The sequence below is a fragment of the Heliangelus exortis genome, chromosome 2, assembly GCF_036169615.1.
Source record: "Heliangelus exortis chromosome 2, bHelExo1.hap1, whole genome shotgun sequence".
Lineage (NCBI taxonomy): Eukaryota > Metazoa > Chordata > Aves > Apodiformes > Trochilidae > Heliangelus > Heliangelus exortis.
In genome coordinates this window covers 142,000,916-142,028,228 of record NC_092423.1, presented here as the reverse complement: position 1 = coordinate 142,028,228, position 27,313 = coordinate 142,000,916, and the positions used below count along the sequence as shown (strand labels likewise).

Genomic DNA, 27,313 nt, shown 5'->3' with positions numbered 1-27,313 from the left:
TTCAATTATTATGTAATTTTAAATTTTTAAGTTGAGACAATAGGCATTACTGCTTGTAAATAAGTGATTTCTGCTCAAAATTCAGATGAAAAATTAGAATTGTAGAAGGATATAGTAGCTTTTTCTAGAGGTGTGTCAGCCTTGGAGAGAATAAGCATTTAATAACATTAATTATGCAGCATGAAGGTCACTGGCAGCAACAGGTATTGAGAATACAAGTAACAGGAACCCAACAATGAATTACTCCATATGTTCTTTACCCAACATAAGTTGCAGCAAAATTGGAGCAATTCTATTCACCTGTCATACTTTCAGCTGTGTCAAATCTCTGGTGAGTTCTCTGCCAAACTCAGATTCATCACAATCTCTCTTCTTTACCTTAAAATCATTTTCTATAGGCAGCCTAAGACACTGAAGTTGTGCTGATGTGAGGAACGAACAGAAAAATGTTCTTTATGTACCCAGTTGCAGACATTTGTAAATTTGCATGTGTCTACAGCACAGCAAGCACCATGAGTCTTAACTCTGGTGGTGGGGTAAGACAACGATGCAAGTATCTGCTCTGAAATTCAGACCATGCCAAATATGGCTGGAGTTTTCTGTTGCTGAATCAGGTGTCTGGGCTTCTTTCCTAAAGCACAGAAATTTGAACAGGAGTTATTTTGTGTTAAGAGAGTGACAGTCCGTGTGCCCAGAGTGGTGATAGATGCCCCATCCCTGGAAACATTCAAGGTCAGGTAGAACAGAGCTCTGAGCAACCTGATCTGGTTAAAGATGCCCCTGCTCATTGTAGACCTTTATCTGGCCTTTAAAAGTCCTTTCCAACACAAACCATTTTCTGATTCTGTGATCTCAAGGCCCCCTTATCTAAATAAATTAATAGTTGATAAAATCAAATTTCTTCTCTGGGTCTTCCAGAAGAAGTAGCAGAAAGCCTGATGGGCCTGCAATGACATGAACGAGGAAAAAGACAAATTAAAATGCTTGTGTCTTGTATAAGCATATTTATTGGTGGCTGCAATGACTCCTGAAAATTATCACAAAAATTATACTTCCAAGACTTCCAAGATGGCAGATTAGTATACACAACAGGGTGGAATTCAGTTCAAAACCAAGGCATCTGCATTTATGTATTTCCTGACTGTGCCAGGTGGCAACTCCCACACAGCTCATCTCCTAAATATAAAGTTCTAGTGCTACCTGTGGTGCTCAAGGGTGCCTGAGACATCGAGGTGACAATGGGCCTGTGAAAGAGTTTTGAGGAGGTAGGAGACTGATGTCTCAAACAGTGCTGGACTCCTATGCTGAAACATGCTGAGTAAGAGCTTGGTTCAGCTTCTGAACTGTGGCTGTCCATGGCAGATACCCTTGAGATCCCCTTGCACATGCCAGTTGGTCCCCACCACCAACCAGTAGTGTGTGACATCCAGACTGTTGCCCAGGATACCCTAGGGCATCTCAGCTGCATATGGCTGGGCAAATGAAAGTATTCAGAGTGTGTGTTGCCAGTAATAGAAGCTTAGACACCAAGCACCTAGACACTTTAGCTTAGGTATTCTGTTCTTGAACCAAATACTACCTGAAACCTATGTAACCTGTGTAAATATGTAACCTTGAATTGCCCTTTTCCCCTCCAAGATCAGATGCTTGCAAATTGAAAAGAATAATTCAAAGTCTTTCTAGAGTTTTTCTAATTGGCACTGATTAAAAATCATGCTTCTTGTTGAGATCAGAGTGCTAGAACTTGTTGCATGAAAATTTTGCAGGAAGGATTAAAAATCTAATCCAAGCTGTCTTTGAAAAATATTTATAGATTATCTCTAAAGTTGGAGTTTTATTATTTGTTTTCATTCATCCTGTCTTTCAGTCTCAGCTGAAGTCTGGCTAGGATTTTTCCTAACAGAACTTTGTATGTGTTCCTGTACAATGAGTGGTTATTGTCAGCATCTGAAAAGTGCAAAAGCCCATTGTAGAAGTCACAATTGTGTCTTCCATACAGCTGTTCACAAAAATGTAGGAGAGGTAAAAAATACTCTTTACACTGGCATAGCACAGTCTAGAGGGTGATACAGAGACACAATGTGTTTAGAATATATTCTTGGAAAAATCATGTGCATGATATTTTTCATTCTTTTTATTATTAATTACAGGGAAGTTTTCTTAAGTATGCATATGGGTGTGAAGGAGAGAAGACTCCACTAAACTCAAACATTAATTTCCTTGTTATCCTCTGAAAATAAACCCACCTTCAAAATCCATTTTTGCAGCAATAATATTGGAATAGTGGTGATATTTATCTCATGTTCAACTATCATGAAGTATAAACCACTTCATACATTCAGCAAGAAGACAATTCTTCATATTAATCAAATTTTAAAAGATAATTTGAAGCAAAATGTAGTCACCTACTAGGATTAATTGAGATTGTTCTCCTCATGTACATTAAAAACAGAATCACAGAAATCACAGGAAGTTAGGGGTTGGAAGGGACCTCAAAAGATGATTGAGTCCAACGCCTCTGCCAGAGTAGGATCACCTACAGGAGGTCACACAGGAATGGATCCAGGTGGGTTTTGAACATCTCCAGAGAAGGAGACTCCACAGCCTGCCCGGACAGCCTATTCCAGTGCTTTGTAACCCTCAGAGTAATAAAAAAACAAAACACAATGCCCAACTAAATAAATGCCCCAAAATATTAGGGACTTCCAGAGGAAATATAGCGGAATGAGTTAATTCAGAGGGATTAGTGCACACAACAGCTGATATAATCTTATCCTTTAATGGTGACTTCAAAAGCACTTGTGTGCTTTCAGCTTCCACAAACTAATAGTGGCTTTTCTGCATAGCTCAGTTTAAAAGAGATAGGAATATCTAAATTAAAGTAGTGCCTTAATGTTCAGTAATATAGTATTTATCCAGTTGATTCATTGAATTTTTTTCCTGGGACTTGACTCTAATGTTAGAGTTTCCACTTAAAATCCAAGACTGAGCTATGGATTCAGGCATATCTGAAATCTTAGTATGACAAAAGTTTCCTTGATGATTTTTTTTCCATCCAGATGTTGATGATGCTGATTTTCTAGATGGAAGATTAGGAGATTTGAGTAGAGTGGTTTGCCAAACCCTTTTAAGGAAGTTCTTTTGCTAATAAAGCAAACCAAAAGATTGCTTTTCACTTAAATAGAGCCAAAATTTCAATACAGATATTTTGTTCTACATATATTTTGGGCTCTTGTGTAACTCATTAAAAGATGGAATATGAGAAAACAAGACACTATCTGTGACTACAGAGTCCATGGACGACTTTAGGATTAAAAAGAAAGTTGTGATTTGGGATTTGGTGATAGGTACTTGAGTCCCTTCCTATGTTTCAAATGTGCACTCCAAAATTCATTAGAATTTCTGGCTACAGCTTGAATAGGAATAAGGGAAGCCTCCCTCCCTATTTCATTCACTGCACATAATCCCATGATCCAAAAGAGCTGGCTTGTCAGATAAATCTAGTGATAATCCATCCCAGACTTCTGCTTCCAGCAATACCCAGTAGGAGATACAGCAGATATTTCCAGCAAGGACTTATGGGAAAACTTTTCTCAAGCAGAAAGAAACTTTTCTTGTCCCTGATAATTTTGAAATGTCTTATGCTGTTATGTATGAAGGTTTATACCCTTTCCATTCATTAACAATTCTTAACACTTGGGAAAATCACAGGTAGTTTATTTTATTTTCCTGTTCAAGTGGGACAGTGATGCTTCATTGTGGTTTGCATCATGAATTGATACCATGGAAGTGGACTGAGTGGTTATTTTTGTGAAAGGAAATTCTACCACTTTCCTGAAGATGCAGCACCCTTCATACTATCTCTGCTAGCTTTCCTTTGCAAAGCTGTGCAAATGTTTGGGTTTTTTTTTCTTTTGATTAGTCAATGAAATACCAAAGGAATAATGCATTTGAGATAATATTTAAAATCATAACCTGAATTACAGTTACATTAAATCATATAGCCTAACTGTAATATAGACTGGATTAAATAAACCAGTAGTGAAGAAGAACACAGTATTTGAAAACCCATGCTGAAGTACTCAGAAATGTCACCTTCTTCACTCCTGCCTAACTGTTCTGTTCCTTAACTACACACATCCAGTAACTTTAAGATCAACAAGAACATCATTGCTCCTATTTTGTGACAGCTGTTTTCTGTAGCTTCCGTTCTTGGTTGTTAAAAACACCATTGAGTTTGATACCCCACTGTGATTTCGGTGTGTAGTCCTCTCATGCAAGCTCTAATATTTAATTAGCAGAATCTGGAAATTCTGGACCCAGTATTCAGTGCAGCAGTAAAACTCCTAGTCTGCAAAAAGGAGGACATTAAAGTGCTCCCCTTAATGTACTGTATGTGTTTAGTGGAACAGACATTATTTTACACTTCTATAGATTTCATTGAATGAATTGCATGGAATGCTGTAATGGTTTGCAATGCAACATAATCTAAAACATTGCATTTTTAACCCAAGGGGACCAGCAGGTTTATTCTGTTTGCATGTGCTTTCCCCTAGACTCTGGCTGCCCTAACAAGAAATTCAATAAATCTGCTTCCAAACCATCTTGCACAAGCTTTGCATGTCCAGTCTGGGCCTGAGGAAATTAACAAGAGAATAGAGCACACCATCGACTTACGGAGTGGCGATAAATTGAGAAGAGAGCATATCAAGCCTTTTTCACTGATGTTTAAAGACTCCAGCCTGGAGCATAAGGTAGCTGAGTCTTGGTAGCTGGATTATTCACATCTCAAACTGTAATAAATGTCCACTGAAGTAGAGGAGCTGTAGGTTCTAGCTTGCATTATCTGTTTTCTGGTTTTGTTTTCCTTTTTCATTTTGTTTCAGCTTTCAGAAGTTGGTACTGAGCTATAAATCATAATAGACAGTGTCATGATGGAGGTCTTACAGCATTGCAATGGTCACATTTCAGTGTTGGAAAATGCCACTGAGAAAACTCTGCTTCTGAAAACAACAGCCATTTGCTGGGTTCCACTTGCTCTCAAGTACAAGCAGGTTTCCATCAGATGACATGTTGCTTTGGCACAAACAGTGGTTGAACTGATACTTCATTTCAAAATATATATCTATATTTGTATAGATATGTTTCTTTAACTCAGTCGTAGGATCCACCTGATGTTCTCTAGGTTTTTATGTTTATTTCAAGTCAAAATTAATTTGTCATCTCTTTGTGTTAAATATAATTTTTAATGTCTGCTTCTAAGAGGTAAATATTGTTAATATATATGCTGCTTCTCAACAGCCGTGTGATCTCACTGATTTCTATTTCAATCAACATCTAGATGTGAGTTACAAAAGATAAGTCAATTGCAAGCTGATGACATGGGGTGGGGTTGCACAAATCACAAAGAATTTCATTGCCTTCTGTGCTATTACAATGCAGCTAAAGTAGTTCTGCAACAGGATGTGTGCTTGACTGAAAAGAGAGTGAATTAATGAGGAGCTGGAAGCATGGAGACCCACTTGTACATCATCACTTTAACCTCTAGTGGAAAACAGACTTCTTTACTTGACTTATAGGAGCCTGGTCCTCAGGTTGTCTCAGTGGTGGGAGCATAATGAAAACCACTAGAAAAAAAAATCTGCTTGAAGTATACCTTAACTTTTACTTCACAAGCATACCTGCAGGAAAAAAAAAGGTTCATTTAAAAGAAAAGAAAAGAAAATATTCCATTTCCCTGTGAGGATATTTAGGACACTGAGACACAAGGTAGAATCACCAAAGCTGAGTTAGCCACTACTGCTGCAAGACAAGATACAAAAATATTTTTTTCTGTGTAGTCATCATGCAAAGCTGACAGGATCCCATAAGAAAATAAAAACTACTGATATCCTGTGAATTACCATGTAAAGGCCCAAGACTCATGAGTAATCTTCAATCTTTTCAAGACACAAGGTCAAAAGATAAAGTGAATCAATTCTAGATAAAACAGTATATATCCCAGAAGGTGGGTGATGGTATATTAGATTTTTTTGTGTAGAAGACTAGACAGCCTGGTCACAAATAACTTCCTGAATTAGCAAACTTGTCAATGGTTCACCTAGCTTGACATTATTTTTTTAATAAAACCAAAAAAACAAGGCCTGAACATCGGCTGGAATAAAGAGCCACTGCCCAGAACTAGATCCTACATCTATAATGTAAACTTCCTTGTCATTTTAGATTTCACAACTAGCAACACAAAGAAAATCTGTAGGGAAAACGCAGAGTTTCCTATTAATGCAATTTAAGGAGGAGGGGGAAGAAAGAGCCATGTTCTATTCCATCACATTACATAGGTCAGATTTTAAATATTAATAAAGGGTTTCATTACTTCTGAACAACAATAATTCTATTTAAAATCAAAATTTTTAACAGTTTCGATACCTTTGACCTTTCCAATGGAAGACTGTGATGTAATGTTTGGAAAGTGGTACTTTCATTCAGTATTTCTTTAGGTGTTAGTCCCAGCCAGCAGGCACAAGCAATAGAAACACAAAATCCTTTCAGTAAGGTAGGTTGACTCTTCTTTCTGTCCTCTAAATTAGGTTGTTTTCAAGCATTGCACAGAAGTAAATTTTCTTTCAAAAATAGCAACACTGCTTTACTAGTTCTGGCTCATCCACCTCAAGCAGTTGGACAGTTGCTGGCCAGCAACCTCCTTGCTTATGTTCAGGGTCCCAGGGTTCCATGAGTGTGCTCAAAGAAGGATGGGGAATGCAGCAGGATACAAAGGGATGATGTGGATTAAGGAAAGATGAATCACACTGTCCTTTTCATTATAGGTAGAGGCATTGCTTTGTGTGGGACCATCTGGGAAATGTCCCTCCCCTCCTCATTTGCCTATGCCGTAATAACAGGTTTGTCCTGGTAGCCTTATTGTTAACCTGTAGACTCCAGGAAGTTATGAAAAAATAATTTGTGACTACAAAAAATCACTATTTCCTCCACATGATCTTTTAGTAGAATCACTTTCCCATTTCTTTCTGCCCATTTAGGAAACAAACCAAACCAAACTCAGATTTAAATTAGAGTCTCATAAAGCTATTTCAGTAGCCTTTGCACTCTGATCTCCTCAACTTTAACCTTTCAGTCTGCAATTAATGTTTTCTTCTAGACATTAACATTTTGCAGCTGCTTACATGGCCTTCTACATCAGCATTTTGAGCTGCTCCTTGCAACTTTGTTAAACAAGTACCCAGAGATGTCTATGGGACACACATATCATTTGCAGCTTCAAGTCAGGAGCAAGTCTGAACTAAAGTAGGTCTTCCTATGTAAAACCTTGCACATTTAGACATCCCACTTTTAGGCAATGCTGGCATCTACCTAATATTTCTAATATTTATGTCCGCAAGAAATTCTTGTCCCAAACTTTCCAGGTACTCAGCAGGTAGAACAACCACTACCCATAGCTGAGATCCTGATCAAGAAGTATTATGGTAATCTTGCTCAGATAGAACTGTGTTAATCTTCTGTACCCCAAACCACAGAGAAATGAATGAACTGTATGAATCATAAACTATATTTCTGCCTCCAACATTAGTATCAGAACTACCATGCAGTAGGATCATAAATCTTTTGGGGTAGCTTGAACAGATTTGAAATATCATGATGGACTTCTGTTTAAGCACTCTAGGTTATTTCAGGGGGGTTCACTGTGAAATAATTGCAGATGGAAGATTTGTGTCGACAATGGAAGTGCTGTTTAGCTTCTTTTAAGGTTTCCAACTGTAAAAAAAATATATATAATTTCTGGCCTCAGCATTACTGATACTACCATATGAGCTGGCACTGCTAGCTAGTTCATAATGGCTTAAATCGCTAGCATATCACACCAGTTTAAGCCATTGGTACATCTTTCCACTCCCCTCTTCTCATTGCTCTATTTCTTCATGACAGAATAAATGTAGTTTTTACAGCAAGCAGTAACAGTTGCACTAGTGAGTGGCTTCTTGAGGCAGCATGGATATGTCCACATGAATTGCTTGATACTTAATTTTTCAGAGATTTGTGTAGAATCCACAGCCACTATATTTTATAGATTCTTTACCCAAATGGAATAGTCATTACTAATCTGTAGTTCACTCATTAACACTTGCTATCTCATTTATAGACTAATTCACTCTCAGTTTTGCTAGAGATGGCTTTCACAAATAGGAGACAGAACGAAAGACTCATCAGAGGAGAATACTTCTAGTGGTAGCATGAAAATACACTAAGTGATTCCAAATATGTAATGGTTCAGAAAGAAATCTGATGCTGCTTTAGGTTGTTTCCAATAATTTAAAAATGTCATCATGATGCTCTAACTGACAGCAGTGACTTGGAAACATAAATAACATGTACTTTCATACAGGATAAAGCACAGTAACAAGGCAGAGAATTTTACATGCTGGTAAGGTTTTTGTTAAGGAAAGTTTCCAACATAAAGATTTGTATAAAGGTACCCTAAGTCTTGCTGCATATTTGTATTGGCATCATAAGTCAGTCTGGGCTTAGAGGTGAAGTGTCTGCATATTTTCCGTGAGGTGAGCAAACTGGAAATATCAAAAGGGCTTGGAATTTCACAGTATGGGTTCCCTTAGTTCAAATATTAGGCCTAAATATCTGAGTTTCTCTGTTTCAGAATTTCTAACAAGAAATAAATAGAAATCAAATTAGTAGGAAAAGAATTTTGCTTTCCTGAATGCTATATTGTTGCAGATATGGGCCTCACCTCTTTCCTTCAGCCCATAAACTCAGTGGCAAGAAGATCTTCAAGAAACAGTGAGCCAACTCTGGGGATTTTTCAAATCTTCTTTTCTGTCATTGGTCAATAACTGGATCTGTGCCTTCCGTTTGGTCTTCTCAGGAATCCATCCATCTCTTCTCCCTTTGACTTCCTCATACATTTTCTTCTGTCACTCCCCTGTACTGCAGAATCTTTTCCACTATGGCACAAAAACCAGTGAACTATAATAAATCAAAAAAACAAACAACAAGCAACAAACAAGGTCTTCCTTTTCATCCATAAGGTACTATCTGAGTCAAAAAGCAACGGTGAGAATAAGAACAAAAACATTCCCCCTCAGTGCACAAACACTATTTCAAATAGCTCCAGGAAAAAAAGAGGAGAGATGGGGAATAAGCAACATTACTTAGCAGGGGACACATGGCCTTTCTCAAAGAGTTTCAGGGAGCTGACTGGGCTAGCCAGTTGACAACAATGTCCCCCAGCAGCTCAGGCAAGTGGCTTCAGCACTGTGGGCAGCAGAGGGAACCTTTGCTGGGCCAAAAGCAATTCATGCCAACGCAGGTAGTTCTGTGGGATGCTGCAGATGAGGTTTGCATAGCAGAGCAGGTCACACCATGAGTCTTCCTACCATCCACATGGCTCTAGTTGGCTGCATCCTTCCTCCTACTTGTGGAAGTGTCTGGAGACTTAGTCTGTTCTTCAATTACTTCTCAAAATCATTAAGGAGTCGACTACTGTGAAGTGCTATGTTTATCACTGGTGTTTGTTCTGCCTCTGAGATGCGAACAATTTCCCATTGCACCATGGTTACTGATTAGACCACAGCATTCATCCTGTAGACACAAGGCTTGACACAGCAGGCATTTCCATGTTTGCTGTTCATTCAATTAGTTTCCTATAATTTCCCTAAGGAACAGTTGTGGGATTTCATGTTATATTTTAAGGAAAGTACCTTTCTTTTCCCCTTTGGTTCTTTTTGTGCCGACACAAAAAAACCCCACAAACCAATCCTGCTCCATTGATGCAGTTCTACTTTCCTACACAGTTGATGGGTGAACTCTCTCAGTGTATATTCCTGATCCATTTCTTGATTTATTTAAATTTTTCTGTACTATAATGAGCTCCCTATGGATTTATAACTGCAGTATGCTTAATTTCTAAATTGCTGGAGAAAGGTACGGGCATCTGATGCCTCTGACTTGTTGCCTTTATTTCTGAGCTCCTCTGAGCTCCTTCAAAACTGCAAGAGATTAAATAAAATGGAGCTATTGTTCAGAGGAGGAAATATGAGCAGGGCTGGCGTCCGTGGGTAAAGAAAATTTAGGTAATTAGGTAAAGAAAATTTAGTGGCATCAGTATAGGATAAAGAGATTTTCAAATCTATGTCTAGGTGCCAATCTCCATCTGCTGTAAAAAATTGGAGTTTGACTGAAATTATTGAGAAATTATTGCTGAGGTTACTCAGCTGAGAACTTGAGTAACCTTCCCACTTTGATCCACTGTGATTCACCCATGTATCTGCTGCTCTTTTTCTTGGTAAAAGCCATAAAAGAGGAACCTGCTAATATCTTCAGTAGCTTGATTGCTGGAGAAAATTAATTTTGCAATAAATCATTATAATAATGCACCCCAGATGGTCCTTTTCATAATAATACCCTTATTTTTCCCTTGGAAAACTCCTATATTGCCAAGTTTCTGCACTGTCTCATCCACAAATAAGATACAGAATCATGACCCTCATCCCATATAGTCACAGAATAAAAAAGTTAAAAAAAAAAAAAAAAAGTAAAGAAAAAAGAGTGGCCACAATTTGATGACTATGGAGACACCTCCATGACATCATGCATGCAGTCACAGCTGATTTCCAAAGCTGTCTTCTGGTGACTTCCACAGCTGCCTTCAGGTGAGGAGACCCATGGTTCCTCTGGTTTAGCGTATTTGGTATTTCCTCAGCAGCACAAATCCCTAGTATCTCTCTGGGAATTATTAAAGGTAATAATTTTTAAAAAGAGGCAACAAATGAAAACAACATTTTCTTGCAGATTACTGAGTTTTGCTCTCTTGGATAAAGTATTTTACCATTTTATTAATGATTTATTTGTTGTTTTTTTCATTTTAAAAACAAATTCAGGTTTATTGATTTAATTCAATCCTGCTAATTTTGCTGAAGTCTTCTATATGCATTAGTCCTTATGAAACTACTGCATGGGTTAACAGCTAATTTACTCTTCTGTTTATTTTTTCCTTATTCTAGTATTCTCAAATGCGGGATGAAGTCTTCAAATCAAACTTGGTGTGTGCATTTATTGTTCTTGTATTCATCACGGCTATCCAAAGCCTACTTCCTTCTTCCAGGTAAATACAGAATTCTCTCTCTCTCTGTGTCTGAAAGTACTCTTGGGGAAACATCAGGGTAACATTTCTAGAACTGACATGGAATGAACCGATAAAAAATATGCTTGTTCCCTAGAAGTGTTTAGAAATTTTTTTTTTACTTTTTTTCTCAACATTAATTGCTGTTGTATGACATTAGCTGCAGCTCCATGGTTTCAAGTGAGGCAGCAACATCTACTGACATGTTGTTCTGTTTTTAAGCAGAACCCCCACTGAGATAAGTGGGAACTTAAGGTTGTGAAAGATTGACACGATCAGGCCTCCTGCTTCCAGTGTTGGAGTAAAACAGGATCCAGACTCTTTCCTAAGTGACTTGTGGTCACCTTGGGAATCAGTGATTGTTTTAGTTTTGTTTCTTACATGCTATATAAGAAAAGTGTACTGTTGTGCTTTGTTGCTGATGATACATTTTACTCAGCTGGGGAAAGCAATCTTGTGCCATTAAGAAGCAAGGAGGTGATCTGGTAGATCTTTTCTCACTTTTGCTTTTATCTGGGGCTGACCAAGAAAAATCTTCCTTTCAAGGTGATGAAAATGTGACATAGGTGAGTCCTTTGTGTCCATGTTTCACGCAGTCAAACCCATCAACTTGAATTTTCTTCTACTATTTAATATTGAGACACAAGAGTATGTACAAGGACTAAGGTCAATTTTCTACCATCACAGCAGAGTCAGCAGAACATGACTGCCATTAAAACATGCCTGTGGTCCCACTTGGTCTTTGGCAGAGCGAGTATGAAAATAAAAATTCCCAGATGAAGATAATTCTTAGTTGGATTCTAACTCTCAGGTTAGCCTTAACTTATGAATGTCTGTAGAAAAACCTTGAGAGTAGACTATTTGTAGTAGTCATAAGACCTGTGTTGTGCTACAGACCTTCTCGCCTTGCTTATGTCTAAGAATACTAAATTGGTGGTTAGATGCATGCAGGTAACAGCACTGCAGCAGTGATGTTCCATGTAGTTTGTAGTTATCAGCTTGTAAAGTACACAAAATAGTTCCTGACTTGCTGCTGCTCCTTATTTCATATATTGCTCTAATACTAGTAAGTTTATTAGTTCTTTTTAAGTTCTTCTACTCATACAGGTACAAAATTCTTCACTTCTGGTTGCTGCTTTTGTTTGGTTGGTCAGTTGTTGGGTTTTTTTTCCTCTGTGTACAAGAAGATTTATGGATCTTATTAATGGAACCTGTTTTCTAAACAGATTTCTTCTGCTATATCAATCACTGCTATACTAGCAAAAAACTATGACATTTTTTCTGTCAGCACAGATTAATCTCTGTTAATTCTCGTGAGGGTGTCTAGTGCCATTGGAATTAGGGGAGAAGAGGTCACGTAACCAACCACATGGCCTCCAGCTGTCTAATTGCCTGTTTCCCATCTTGCACAGCAGCCTTCTGTTTTTCCCTGCACTTCAGCAACGCTTTTTGGACCTTTTTGTCAGAAAATGCTAAAGAAGATGTAAATACAGTTTCAAGTGCAGATTAGAAAAACTCCTACAAGATGAGATCAGCAGAAGTTTCTAATCAAAAGTATGGAACCTTGGCCTCAAGAATGTCCTTAAAGGTTGATTTCTGGAACCTGGGAGGATATTTAGGGACAAGATATTTACTACCATCCCATTTGTGAGAGATTTGAAGCCACATGGGAGCTGTAAGGCAGTTCTTATGTTCTTTCAGGAGCTAAAAATCACTGTCGAGATTTAAGAGGGCATATTTTGGTGTTCATTTTTCCAGTTCTGATACTCTGCTTCAAAAATGTGTTTCAGTCTTATAAAAAAAACAGAGCTCAAGAAATGAGCAACCCTAGAATAACATATTAGGGGGATTGTGTGAAATGATTTCAATGTGCTTAAATGTATTGAATGAAGAAATCATCGATGTTCAAATTTTGTAAGCTCCAATTCTGAAAACAATTTGAGGTATAAGGACATGAACAAACTGTCACAGTGTTAGACAGAATTTGGATTCGGAGAATGTTGGAGACAACTGCCTCTAGTACATAAGAGAAGTAAACCACCAACCACAGTGGAAGAGCAGGAACAGCATTTCAAAATATTGTTCACAATCTTTATGGGAACTTACCCATTTTCTAACAGCATATATGTGTCTTTCCATTAATTTTTTTGAGCTCTGTAAAACAAGGATGGAATTTTGTATTTACTTAAGTACAGGACTGAATTTTTTTCTAAGCTTAGTCTTTTGGTGATTTCTGGAAAGTTGGTGAAAGAAAGCATTACTTAAATCATTATAAAACATATCTTACTAAGGATCTTCAGGGAGTTTTCCAAGTAGGCTGCCTCTGTTTGCTAAAGAATGGAATATTCTTTCTGCTGTTGAACATACAGCATATGAGAGTGTCAGAATTTTATCTCAGTTTATATCTGTCTCTCACAGGATAAATATTTGATCCATTCATACTTTTCCCTGACAGGGCAGGCACATCACTGAATTTAAAATCTTTGTAATAGTTTTCATTCTTTGAAATATTGAGTTTGGGAAGTTACTCTAAGTGACATAAATTAATGCTATATTTCTGCTGTAATTATCCTCTATGGAGCTATTAAGGTACATTGCCAACCTTGCAGTGATTCATCTTCTCCATCCTTGAGGCCTGGGGAGTTTGGTTCATTTCCACTTTCTATATTGTCACATGGGCAATATATCATACAAGAGTAGACTGCTGAACTACTCATTTCTATCAGGTTTTCATTTGGTTATCCTTGTGAGGGGAGAAAAACAGATTTCAAATTGCTGTTCATTTAAACATCTGCAGCTTTTTGTTTTATGTAAATGTTCCTTCTGGCTCAGCTCTTGACTTGTGACTCTTCACAAAGAAGGAGGAAGGGAAAGTTCCATTTCAAACTTCACTTGATTTAGACAGTAAGGGAAACCTTAGAAAGAAAAGCTTTACATATCGAATATCTTCTTTAATGAAGAGGAGATTCAACTCAGATGCTCCTGTTCTGGGAGAAGTTCTTGAAGAATAGAGTATTATCACTGTTTGTTCCTATGGCTACGTTCCATAGCCATGTTCCTTGGCTATGTTTTCTGCTGCATATCATCCTATCAGCAAACTGCCAGCAAAACTTAGTGCAAACACTGGACTGATCCTCTGTGAGGTCAGACATGGGCAGACTTCACTTTTTTTCTTTTTTTCCTCAGGTGGGCTTAAACAAGAGACAAAAACATCAATGTTCAACTGAACAGCTACAGTGAAGGAATTTTTTTGCCTATGTATGTATTATAACAAATGCAAGGCCATGGTTTCTCAGGCACCTAAGAGGGCTATGCTGCATTTTGGATTGTTATTCCTGACTTAGGGCCCTACATGCTCTCTTTGTAGTATCTTAATTCAATATCACTAGGTGTGACATGTAGCGTTTGGTAGTCCAAAATAAGAACTCATGTCTATTATCCTCAGGTCTGATCTCTTGAAGGCTGACCTAATCTTTCTGAAAGCCTTACCTGGTAGGCTTTCAGGAGTTGGTAGGCTAAATCTGTGTAGATAGGCTGTCTGTATATTTCCTGGATATAGATAGAAACTGGTAGTTCCAAAGAGAATCTCAGTCATTTGTTTTTGGAAACCAAGAAGCTATTGCAGAAGACTGAAATTTTTGTGGGAAACTGAAGGAATTAATCTCATAGCACTATCTGTCAGTCCCTATATCCCAGTTTCACCAAACAGCTACTGTAGTACACGTCAATTTGGATCTCTCTGGATCTTCCACCTCAATAAATGTAAGAGATTGCTGTGCAGTGAGATGAATCATATCCTAAACTGCACAGCTGTCTTGATTGAACCCTCCTGACAAGTTCTATATGAGCATATTGTTCAGATTTTCCCTGGCTTTATTGACCGATTCTCCCTTGGCTTTCTGTGTATTTCCAGAAACAGAAGCTGCTCTCAAGGCATCACTGCACTGACTCTCTGCTTGGCAGCCTTGGGACTTTCTCCATGTCCTGAGACTCTTCCCACAAAACATTCAGTTGCACAGCATGAGATCTGTGGCTTCAGTCTTTATTCCCTCACTTTTCACTCTTCCCTTCATAATACAGTTTGGGTTTACTGACTACATTGTTTCTTCTTTCAAAAGCAAGTTTTTCTTCTGAGTAAGGTTGCTGGTGGGGATGGGGCTTTTTTTGGGAAACTCCACTGTGTCCTGCATTCAAGTCACGCACAAAACTGACAAAGCTTGTTGGAGTGAAACACTGACCCGAGTGGAAGATTCCCTCAACACAAGCAGTATTTCTCCACATATACTCTGACTTCTGCTTCTTTGCAGAAAAACTGATTTCCTTTTGATCATAAGCATTTTAATTTACACTCTTTTCTCAAGCTATTTTCCACAAACATCAGCGCTATCAGGAAGACATATCCACAGTTTTTACATAACTACCCAGTACATCTTTGGGGTCTTCTTGGTGCAAATATTTTGAACAGTATCCATCATCTGCAAACATGGCCAGAGCTAAGAAATACCAGTCCTCACTGACTGATTCTCAAGCTTGACCTGCTCTGTCCATGTGTCCTCTCCTGCCATTATCTCAGTTTATTACAACTTCTTCCTGTTCATCACATAACTGTTAACTTATGGCAGAACTTTTTAAGTTAATAGGTTTAAATGACAGATGTGAACTCAGATCTGTATGAATTTAGACTTTGCTCTTCTAAAGCCAAATTTTAGTAGCCTGAAACTGAGGAGAATTTCATGTAGGTTGACCTATAATCCATTCAGATTCCAGGAGTGCATATGGCTTACCAAGTGGAAAATGTGGACAAAGGAGTCATGTTATTTTCAATTCAGTTTTCACTTTACACCCTTACATTTGTCTTGTCATAGGGGCACAACTATACAAATAGCACCCTAAGCAAAGAGAGATAGGTGATGTGTAGCAAAATTTGAAACCTCATGTTTTCAATAAGACAAGCATACATTTACAGAAGTCTGAATGAGCAGAGCACAGCCTAACAACATTCAGGCACCTGGAAGTGCAGAAGTCTCCCCAGAGCACCCTGATAGTCCACTTTGAAAGGTTTTTTGTTGTTTTTTTTTTTTTTTTTTTGGAGAGGCATCATGATTAGATCACTGCAGTGTGCTGGCAATTATACAGCTAGGTTATTAGACATTTCAATTAATTCAAAGAATGAAATTTGATCATTTTCCTGATAATAAAAAGGAAATGGGAAAGCAGAGTGAAGAGGGGAGAGGTTTGCTAGAGCATTGGAGTTCCTTCTAATGTGCATTCTTTTGATCTTTGGGAAAAGAGACATGACTCACAAACGGGGACAAAAGCTAGGTGTGAAGTGCTGAGTGCTTTCTTTGCAACAAAATAAAATAATTACTGCAATTCCTGATCATGCCAGTTGCTTGACTGACTTCAGGTCCCAGATTTAAGCAAGAAAAATGAGTAAATTTAGGAAAAAAATGTAATGAAAATTTGACTAGAAGAAATTATGGTGTTTATTTAAAGGAGCTGAATTGCCTATTCTGTATACACAATTAACAAAACTTGATTAAGGATCACATTTGCAAGAACAGTATTTAAAGGGTATGCCAGATGACATGTTTGGATCATAGAACAACTTTTTGTCTGCTTTATATTTCAAAGGGCTTCCATGAAAACAGTAGATCAGTTATTTTGCTTTTTTAGAAACCAGTGAAATTCTCAGCTACAATTTGCTCACTATTAAATAAAATGAGGGTAATCTTATGTTTCTGTAATTATTATATGCTGACATACCAGAATCCAAGTTGCATCACTTCATTCACTTTAGAGCCTTTAAACCTCAGTATAATGAGTTCAAGACACCTGTGTTGTGCTGCATACAAAATAACACTCTCCTAAACTTCCTCCAAACTATCCTGTGAGGATGGGAACCAGCTCATACATAAGGGGCATCAGGATCCTACAGGCTAAATATATTTACTCTGAAAGAAACTTAAGGGACAGATTTATGATTTCTCAGATTTATGACAACTGATTTTTCCTGGTCTTAACCGTTTACACATTTCTGTTTATTAGCAGTGGTACTGTGTTGGAATTTAATGCTGGGTTCTCTTTTTTTCTTCATCCCAGGGTGATACCAATGGTCATCCAGTTTTCTATTCTGATTATGCTGCACTCCGCTCTTGTGCTAATTACTACAGCAGAGGATTACAAATGTTTACCCTTAATGCTCCGGAAAACTTGCTGCTGGATTAATGAGACCTACCTGGCCAGGAATGTCATTATATTTGCATCCATTCTGATCAATTTTCTTGGAGCCATCATCAATATTGTAAGCTTATAGGGAACCAGGGAGTATTGTACAGGAAAAGATGATTTATGAATTATTAAGCTTGCTACAGGATTTACTGGCTAATGTGTTTCTAATCCAGCTGTGATTTAAACATAAAAACACAACAGCTTCAGGAAATTCAGAGTGTTGTTTAAACCATGTATTTCTCAAATATCTAATTATTTCTCCCTCATGAGTATCATCTATTTTAAAAATGCTTTTGCAACTGTCTGTTCAATATATCTACACTTAAAGGAATATTTGTAATTTTCTAACATGCCAATTCACTTCCTTGAAGATTGTTAATCCAAGTAATGCTTATACATATTATTCATCTCACAGACATCCCATTAATAAGATTACTGAAAAAATGAGAAGTGTCCGCAAACCTGCAAAACACCTTCAAAGAAAAGACTGAGCAGGTCAAGCCGAGCCAGTAACCTCAGCCTGTAAGAAAAAACTAAAAAGCACCAATTCTAAACAAGCTTTTCCTTGCTTACTTAGTGGCCTGGATTCCCCTCAGCTGAAGCACCAAACTATGGACATAGTCACGCTCAGCTTTCCTTAGAGTCAGTACAGAAAAATGTGCTGCCCCTAAGATTTCTTCTGATCATACTGGTCCCAATAAAGAGGTTTTATTTTCTCTACTGCCTACACAGGGATTTTTAGTCTAATTGGGCTCCTAATATGCACATCTCCATGAAGATACTAAAGTACGATGAGTCTAGAGCAGAGTTGTCAGTGTATCTGATATATACTGATATATGTCATATCAGTATATCTATATCATATGATGTCATCAGTATATCATTTATCTAATATATATGAGTGAGGAAATTAATGTACCAACCTTTGCTTAACATCTGTGGTTAGATAAAAATATTGGTAATTAAATACTGTGGGCCTGGCTCTGTACAACATCACATGGTAAAAAAGTGAGGGCTTTGTAGACATGTAAAATAAATACAAATGCAACAGAGCCTTAATTATCTGGATATCTTCAGAAATATGAGAGGCATTTTTATAAATTAAGCAGATTATCATGCCAGGCAACCTGGCAGGTGCTGAAGCCTCAGCCAAGAATAGACAGATAGATTAAAAGTAGCATTTTCATCACTCTTTCCTGTCATAGGGCACATTTTGGCTGTGGATGTGGCAGTGCATTTTCATCTGAACTTAATTCTTTAGAAATATTTCTTTCCTAGATGAGACCAAGAAATCATGTAGTGACAGTAATAGCAACAGCAACTGTAACAACATAACAGGAGGAATAATTATCCTATATAATTTATTATTATTATTGTTGTTGTCGTTATTACAATAAGTATGATGAAGTCTGATAATACAAGGCTTTGGCTTATCTTCTGCTAACAGATATGAGATTTTATTACATTCTATTGCTGTCATTCTATTATTGAATTCAGATTGCCAATATGCTGTGACTCCTCATCTCCCTTGTTTTTTTAGTGATACCTTACAGTCACTGATAGAAGAGTTAGTCAGAGGAAGAAGAATGTTGCAACTAGTTGCTGTCCTTATATAGAAGATACAAACACAGTGAAGTTGAATCCAGGAAGTTAAATAGGGCTGAACAATTCTTGAAGATAAGGACAGCAACACATCTTGGACCAAGTCCAGACGAGGGCCATGAAGATGATCAGAGGTCTGGAGCACCTCTCCTATGAAAACAGGCTGAGAGAGCTGGGGTTGTTCAGCCTGGAGAAGAGAAGGCTCTGAGGAGACCAGATAGTGGCCTTCTAGTTCCTCAAAGGGATACAGGAAAGCTGTGGGAGGGACTTTTTACAAGGGCATGTAGTGATAGAATGAGGGGTAACAGCTTTAATCCGAAAGAGGATAGATTTACATTAGATATTAGAAAGAAATTCTTTCCTGTGAGGGTGATGAGACAATGGCACAGGTTGCCCAGGGAAGTTGTGGCTGCCCCCTTCCTGGAAATGTTCAAGGTCAGGTTGGATGGGGCCTTGAGCAACCTTTTCCAGAGGGAGGTGTCCCTGCCCATGTAGAAGGGGGTGAAACTGGATGATCTTTAAGGTCCCTTCTAACCCAAACCATTCTATGATTCTATGATTATGGTATAGATCTCTAATGAGTGTTGAAAAATTTAGACTTTTACAAGTCAAGTTTGACAAATATCTGTCAGGAAAGATTTTAGTAGAATTAATATTGCTCTTGAAACAGGATGACCTCCAAAGGGCTATCCATAGCCAATTTGCTGTGAATGTGTTAATTTGTGGATTGTTTTTTAAGATTTTTTTCCACTAAAAATTTTGGTTTGGATAAACCAAAACCAATTCTTTTTACTGTCATATGAGTGGTTTTCAACAAGCTGTAAAGTTATATTCATTGTCATATATTTAGAATGGCAATGACTTGAATAACCGAGTCCCAGCCTCTGCAGAAAATCACAACATTCACATAAACTGGAAGAAGAAAATGTTAACTACCTGTTGTCACTGAGGACTGCACAAGCAACCTAAAAAAATGCTGCTGCATTGCAGACCTGATGCAGTTGCTGAAAGAAAAAACAAGAGAGTTTCGAGTTCAAAATTCATTAGAATTTAATTATAAGAAATAGGACCTCATTAAAAAACTCTCTAAATCTGTTGGAAAGAAAGACAGGAGAAATAGCTTGTACTTACCAGGCTGATGGAATGACCTAGTATAAACATCCAGATTGGATTAATAAATGTAACATGAGACTCCATCTGCTTTAACTTTTAAATCATGAAAACATTAATGATATTTTTCCTGTGTTCTAAGACCGTGATATATTGCAGCTCAACACTGCCGTTTTGTTTATATGTACTACAGTTGGTTTGAAATACCATTAAAATGAATGCAGGGCATAAGAGTAGAAGGCAGTATTACATTCTCAAAAGCATCGTATCATGAATGAATTTTCATTGCCTTCTATTCTAGAGATCACATTTGCATTTCTGGGTCCATACCATACTTTGACACAAGCCAGTTCTGCGTGATGCTATGGAATTTTGTCTAGTGTTTGGTTATTTTTTGTTTTAGTGTTATCTAGGATAACTATGTAGCAGGAAAAAAAATGCTTGTGGACAAGTGCACACATGCAATTTGATTTTATACTCCCAATTTAGTATTTTTCTCTATATAAAAGTATAAAACATTAATGCATATGCTTTTGAGAGGGTAATTCTTAAGAGTCCAATAGCAGTCCTCTGAAACTCATGAAGGAGTTAATCTTTCCCCTTTGGGAAAAAGACAAAATAGGAAAGCTACTCAGATACTGAATGCAGTGTGAATAGCTCCCCCTTTCCATTTCATCTCTTCATTATCTCTCTCCACTGTCCATTTGGCCACTGATGCCAGTTTGTTGTGGCTCCAGTTTGGGAGCTTGCATAGAGAGCAGCAGGTCAGCCACCTCCATCTCTGAACCCAGCCAGCCACACAAGCTCTTAGTCACCAGTGCACAATCTAGCCCTGAATTAAATAGCCCTAACTTTCTTTCTTTTTCCTTTCTTCACAGCTGTGGTGTGATTTTGACAAACCAGTGGTCCTGAAAAACCAGACGTTTAATTCATCTGCATCCTTTACGGACATCTGTTCTTATCCTGAGGTATTTCAGAGGGAACTTTTGAATCTGAGACACAGCTCCACAAAGAGTACATGGCAACCACTCCCTAGAATCAATGCTCTGTGTCCTGGTGCTGGTGCTCTCAGTCAGGTGCCTCAACAACGCTGTGAAGCTGATCCTTTCCATCTATCCATATGCTGATAGAAAAAGCAGAGGCGGGTCAGAGAAGGAATTAATCTTAAGGTCTAGATGGGGCATTACAGCCAAGTTTCAACCTTTGAACTTTGTACACAGCCATTATGCTGGCAACACATTCAGCAACGAGTCAATGAACACACTGCAATAAAAGACATGACTTAATTCATGTGAATCTAATGGAGATTAATACGTACATAGCAAAACCAGCAGGCATACTGGTGTAGTTATTTTAAAGTTGCATTTGGAGCAAAAAAAAATCCTCACAGTGATGAGCAAGCCGGCAACAAAATCAATGTGTTGGTCATGTGCAGATAAAAGAAGTATGTTGCTTAGAAAGTCCTATGGCAGTGTTATCATACTGCCAGCAGTCTGCCATATCCTGCAGGGCTGTAAACTTTTCTGTAGAGGAGTAATACTAAAACTGTACTCAGAAAACTGAATTCTATCTCTCCTAAGGCTGTATGATGGGGAAGGGAAGAGAAGGGAGGGGAAAGGAATAGAAGGGAAGAGAAGAAAACACATCCTGTGTCTTTATTCTCTGTTCAAGTAGCATGTGAAATGGATTAAGGTAGGACTGTGATTCTCTCATCCTAATTAACATGGGTCTTCAAAGTCCAAGAGAATATAAATTATTTTCTCTCAGTTGACTTTTCATTAGCAAACTACTACATGCAGCATCTTTCCTTTTTACTCTAAAGGTTGTCCTTACCATTCTAATACAATGAAATGCCATAAGGTTCCCATGAGAATTTCTGCTAAGAGGCAGGTGTCATGAAAAACAGTGAATTCATAATTTCACATTCTATTTTAGCAAAAGTCCTATTTTTAAAGTGCCCTGTACCCCAAGATGATTTATCTGAGAAGTGAAATTCGGCATAGAATTTTTTATACTTCTGATCACTTGATCATCTATGTAGATATTTATGGAGTGAATATGTAGTAACTGGTTGCCAAAAGTAACCACTGCTGTTTTCTGTTCAGTATTTTGTCTTCACTGGTGTGCTGGCAATGGTGACTTGTGCAGTCTTTCTTCGTCTCAACTCTGTCCTGAAGCTGGCAGTACTTCTCATCATGATTGCAATCTATTCTCTGCTGACTGAGACCATTTATGCTTCCCTTTTTCTGCAATATGACAACTTTAACCACAATGGAGAGTAAGTGTTTACATCTCCCTTTAGGAACTGCTTTCAGTAAGGTAATGGGTCAAGTCTTGCCAGAGTATGTGTGCACTGGACAGCACCACTGTTAAGTATGGAACGATGGCTGCAAGATGCAATGAATAATCCAAAAAGATTTATAAGATTATTCCATCTCAGGTCTTTTTATTAAAATGCTCATTTCATGAGGACATTTAATCACTGAACATAGTTCATCTCTTATATCTCTCATGGTCTATCCATGTTGCTAAAAATAAGATTAATGTCCATATACATTGGTTAAGTTAAATTTTCAAATACAGGGTGGTTTTAAAGAAAACCAAAGACTACTAGGGTTCTTTATGTAATGAAACTTCGGAACAATTGAAACACAAACAAATCAATAATTTTATTTTACTTTGGATTTTTTTTCCAGCACAGACTTCCTGGGTACAAAGGAGGCATCTCTACTACTGATGGCAATGTTCCTTTTAGCTGTATTTTATCATGGTCAACAGGTAATGCAAACATTTGTTTTAACCATTCCCTATATCACTTGCAATTGCAGGATGTGACAATAATTACTTTCAAAATACCAACTGCCTTTTTATTCACCTGAGCATATGACCTTTAACAATTTAATAAACCATATGCAGGATCTGATTAAAGAAAGTCCACATCTGACACTGCCTAGCGTTCTCAAAGAACATGTGCAATATTATATTCAGTAATACCCAACCTATATTGCATTTTCTGATAGAAACTGAAGGAACAAAAGTGATTTTGTTTATCTTAGGTACACATGCAATTCCAGCAGCATCTCACTGCTTCAGTGCACTTGAGTAGGCATAAAACCAAAAAGTAGAAAGGGAATAGCAGACAATAAATAATAAAACACCCATGAAATATCTTAGTGTGTTCATAGAAGAAAAACACCAGATTTGAGGAAATAAGGAAAAATTGCTATTGAGCACCAACACAAACTTCTTTGGGCTCTTCTTCTTAGTACTTCATGAGTACTAAGACCATAACCACAACGTGGTGATCTCAGAGCTTTAAGACTGATATCCTTAAGGAAGAACTGAGAATCCAGGTATTTCAAGAATCCATACACAGTGCACAGCAAGAGTGAAGTACAATAAATTCAAATTTAAAACAAAACATGCTTTGAGTAAAATCCACTCTAGAGCAGGGTATTTTCTCCACTCACTTCTGCACTCAAAATAGCCATGGAAACAGTCCCTAAAATCTGCCAGCTCTGGCACGCTCTCCCAAATATTTCATAGGGCTACTCTATCAGTTTAACAACATCCAAAATCAGTGCCCAGAAATATTTCCTTGTATTGTTTAATTCCATGTTACATAGTTAACCTTAGGGTCTCTATATGAATACAAACAAAAAACATACATTAAAAGAACTTCACTTTAATAGTCTGAAATTGTGGAGAGCACAGTGAATCAAATACAGTCCTCTTTGCTTCTCAGAAACTGCAAAAGTATTCTGAAGTAGAATAGCTTAAGAATTGCCTCATTCTAGGTGGCTTTACAAACCTGATATTCCATGATTCTTTTTTATCCACTGTGATTTAAAGTTAATCCTCATTTTGCACCCAGAATTTTAAGTTAGTTTCAATATGAAGTTTTGTGGGACTGTCTATTTAGACTCAGAGCTTCCTTAAAATTTTACATGTACTTCAGCCAATAAATCTCAAGGGTCTTTGGTGTTAAATCCATACTTTAAAATAGTTACATTTCTGTTACATGACATCAGGCTAAACAGACTAATTACCTATTCAGAATTCAATTTCATCTGGAAGCACATCTTTTCAATATGAGTAACACAGATTTGACAGCAGTGTTTCTGCAAATTAAGCTTGGGCTTATTAAACTTATAGCACATGGCAGAAGTGTTGTGGATAATTTTGAGGCTAGGCTTACTCTGATGAAAATGTGCTCATCTTTTTAATGAGTTAAGTAGAACATTTTGTGTGAGCATGAACTATCCCTTGTAATATTATCAAAATACAATACCATGTAGAGTCTCTTTTACTAGAAATACATCTCTAGGGAGAGCACACAATATAAATAGCCTGTTAGTCCTAAGTGAAACCTTCTGCTATGGCTTTAAATTAGAAGGTTTTAGCAGCTGCATAGAGGGAATAAAACTGCCCACAGCAGTCACAGTCCCTACTCCCTCTCCACCCCAATTAAACCTAAAAAGAGTCCTAACAAAGCAGAGGACAAAATTCTCTCTTGTTTCTTTTAGACTGCAGATCTGAACATAGATCTTGCCTACATGAGATGAGTGTTATGATGTAGGCAAGTGTTGACTGACAGGCTGGTTTCCTCTGCATCTTCTGGGGCATTTTGGTACAAAGCAAGCTGGGAAGGAAAGGGAAGGGAAGGGAAGGGAAGGAAAAAGGAAAGGAAAAAGGGAAGGGAAGGGAAGGGAAGGGAAGGGAAGGGAAGGGAAGGGAAGGGAAGGGAAGGGAAGGGAAGGGAAGGGAAGGGAAGGGAAGGGAAGGGAAGGGAAGGGAAGGGAAGGGAAGGGAAGGGAAGGGAAGGGAAGGGAAGGGAAGGGAAGGGAAGGGGAGGGGAGGGGAGGGGAGGGGAGGGGAGGGGAGGGGAGGGGAGGGGAGGGAGGGGAGGGGAGGGGAGGGGAAGGAAAGGAAAGGAGAGGAGAGGAGAGGAGAGGAGAGGAGAGGAGAGGAGAGGAGAGGAGAGGAGAGGAGAGGAGAGGAGAGGAGAGGAGAGGAGAGGGGAGGGGAGGGGAGGGGAGGGGAGGGGAGGGGAGGGGAGGGGAGGGGAGGGGAGGGGAGGGGAGGGGAGGGGAGGGGAGGGGAGGGAAGGAAAAGGAAAAGGAAAAGGAAAAGATATTCCTTCAGCAAGTGCAACTACTTACAAGAGACTTAGCTAAAAGCAAAAGTACAAGACAAAAAATCACCTTTATCCTGGCCCAAACCAGGACAGTTTTGTCTGAAGCTGGACTGTTTTTGGTGTTTGAAAGTGTCCCTTTGGGATGTAAATCCTCTTTTCTCACTCTCTAAAGAATATTCTGCCCCTCAAATGCTGATCCTTACCTTGTGCTTTCCTTGCCTGTTGCAATTGTCTGCAGAGAGGTTGGGTTGTACAGCATTTACATAGGTACATAGGTAGGGTTTCTGTGTAATACATCCTCTCAGTTTTCTTCACTCACTATTGAAAATAGAGCTACATATCAGGGCAAGAAAACTTGGACATTTCAAGATTTATGTTGCAGGCAAGCATTTTTATTGGCACCACTGTGCCGAGAAATGTTTCTATAATGATCAAAAAATAAACCCTATAATTTTGTCAATTTTCAAAAATATCAGAACTCAGCAAAGCATCTTCTTAAAATTTTCTGTTTTCAAATCCCATATATAGCACATCCTTTTATCTCTGAACAGACATTGTCATCTCAGTTGTCCACTGGTTGTGCAAGAAAAATATTTTGTATTAGAATGTGATTATAAAGAAGTAGAATGATTTTATATAAAATGTAAAGATTAGTTGCTACTCTTCTGAGCTAGATGTAGAAATTCGATATTTTCCTGTACAGGTACATAAGAAAAATCAGCTGTCAAAACCTGCACTAGAGTTTTTTTGCAAATCTCTTATTGCAAATCTCTGAACCATCAAAGAACTCAGAATCTACCAGCAGCTGCTCCAAGCCCATCAGTAAAATACATTTAGAACTCTTTGCACAATTATAGTCAGTGTTGCCTTCTCAGTCAGATAGTGTAGATAAAAGTCACTTATGATATGCTACAGGCCTTGTCTTCTAGAAAAGAAGGGAAGGGGAGAAGAAACTAAAAATGTCAAAAAAATATTTTAAAATACTTTTTCCTGACACTTATTTGGGCATTTAATTTAGGAAGTTAATAGCTACATGATGCAGTATCAAAATATTAGAACTAGAAAATAGATTAGCTGTTTATAAAGGTGAAAATAGCATCCAGAGGACACGTAAATCACTTTTAAAAGGCATGAAAGCTTTGGAAGTTTATACTGAGCCAGTTTCACCTTTAGCTTTTACAAAGGAAAGCTCCCTGGAGTACAGTCAGCCTGCAACCCCCCCTTGCAAGATGCTTTGCATTTTCTTCAGAAAGAGTTTGCTGCTGGTCACTGCTGGTGACAAAAAGTGTGGACAAGATGAGTCACTAAATAATGCCTGAACCCCCTCCTAGTCACTCCCACCCACTGCAGGTTTGCCCTTTTACTTTTTTTCACTTGGCAGGTGAGTTCTACCTCAACCACTTCCTAACCCAAGCATCTTTTGGCAAACCATTTGAAGACTCTCCCAGTTGTAGAGTCTATTATTTGATGGTATTATACACTGCTCTGTGGGTGTTTATTATCTCTGGTTGGAACATCTTGAGCTTCACAATATATTTTCTCTTTCAGCTTCCTGCAGGCAGATGTATTTCCATCATGTTCCATAAGGCCATAGCTTAATAATTCACCCTTTCTGCAAGATACAGTATAACCTGCCATAAAATCAATTAAAACTGTCCATTTAATGCACTTCCACGTAATGCACCTAAAAGTTCTAGTAGTGTTGGTCTTGTCCATGTGCTGACTGACCCATGGGCCTCTCAGACAAACCACATGGTGCTTTGACATGTTCCCCTCCCCAGCTAGCAGGTGGTTGTCATTTATGTCCATATGAATTTGCATTTGTATGTACATTTATAAAAATACACAATACATGTGTATATACATGTATAAGTTGTGTTCTGCAGGAATCTACATTTGTTCTGTACACATTCAGCATTGAAATAATTTAATTTGCTATCAGGCATTGTCACTGCCCATGTGCTAAATTGTGACTGCAGTAGCTGGACCCAAAATCCATCAGGGACAGAATACTCAAGGAGCTATCAAACAGCATGGTTTTCTCTACCTTTTAAAAGACTTAAATTAAAAATAGCTGCATGTAC

The 27,313-nt window shown here is 38.1% G+C and overlaps 1 protein-coding gene across 2 annotated transcripts in view; it reads left to right on the top strand.

The window, feature by feature from the left end:
• The window catches only part of ADCY8 (adenylate cyclase 8), a 123,870-nt gene that overhangs the window by 80,519 nt on the left and 16,038 nt on the right, over positions 1-27,313 (top strand). The window contains exons 8-13 of one of the 2 annotated variants that reach the window (XM_071738394.1): positions 4,557-4,754; positions 11,031-11,131; positions 17,252-17,453; positions 20,971-21,060; positions 22,198-22,370; positions 22,789-22,870. In XM_071738394.1, the coding sequence (XP_071594495.1) occupies positions 4,557-4,754; positions 11,031-11,131; positions 17,252-17,453; positions 20,971-21,060; positions 22,198-22,370; positions 22,789-22,870 (846 nt within the window). The remainder of the gene's footprint in view (positions 1-4,556; positions 4,755-11,030; positions 11,132-17,251; positions 17,454-20,970; positions 21,061-22,197; positions 22,371-22,788; positions 22,871-27,313) is intronic. The other variant, XM_071738395.1, reaches the window with a different exon arrangement.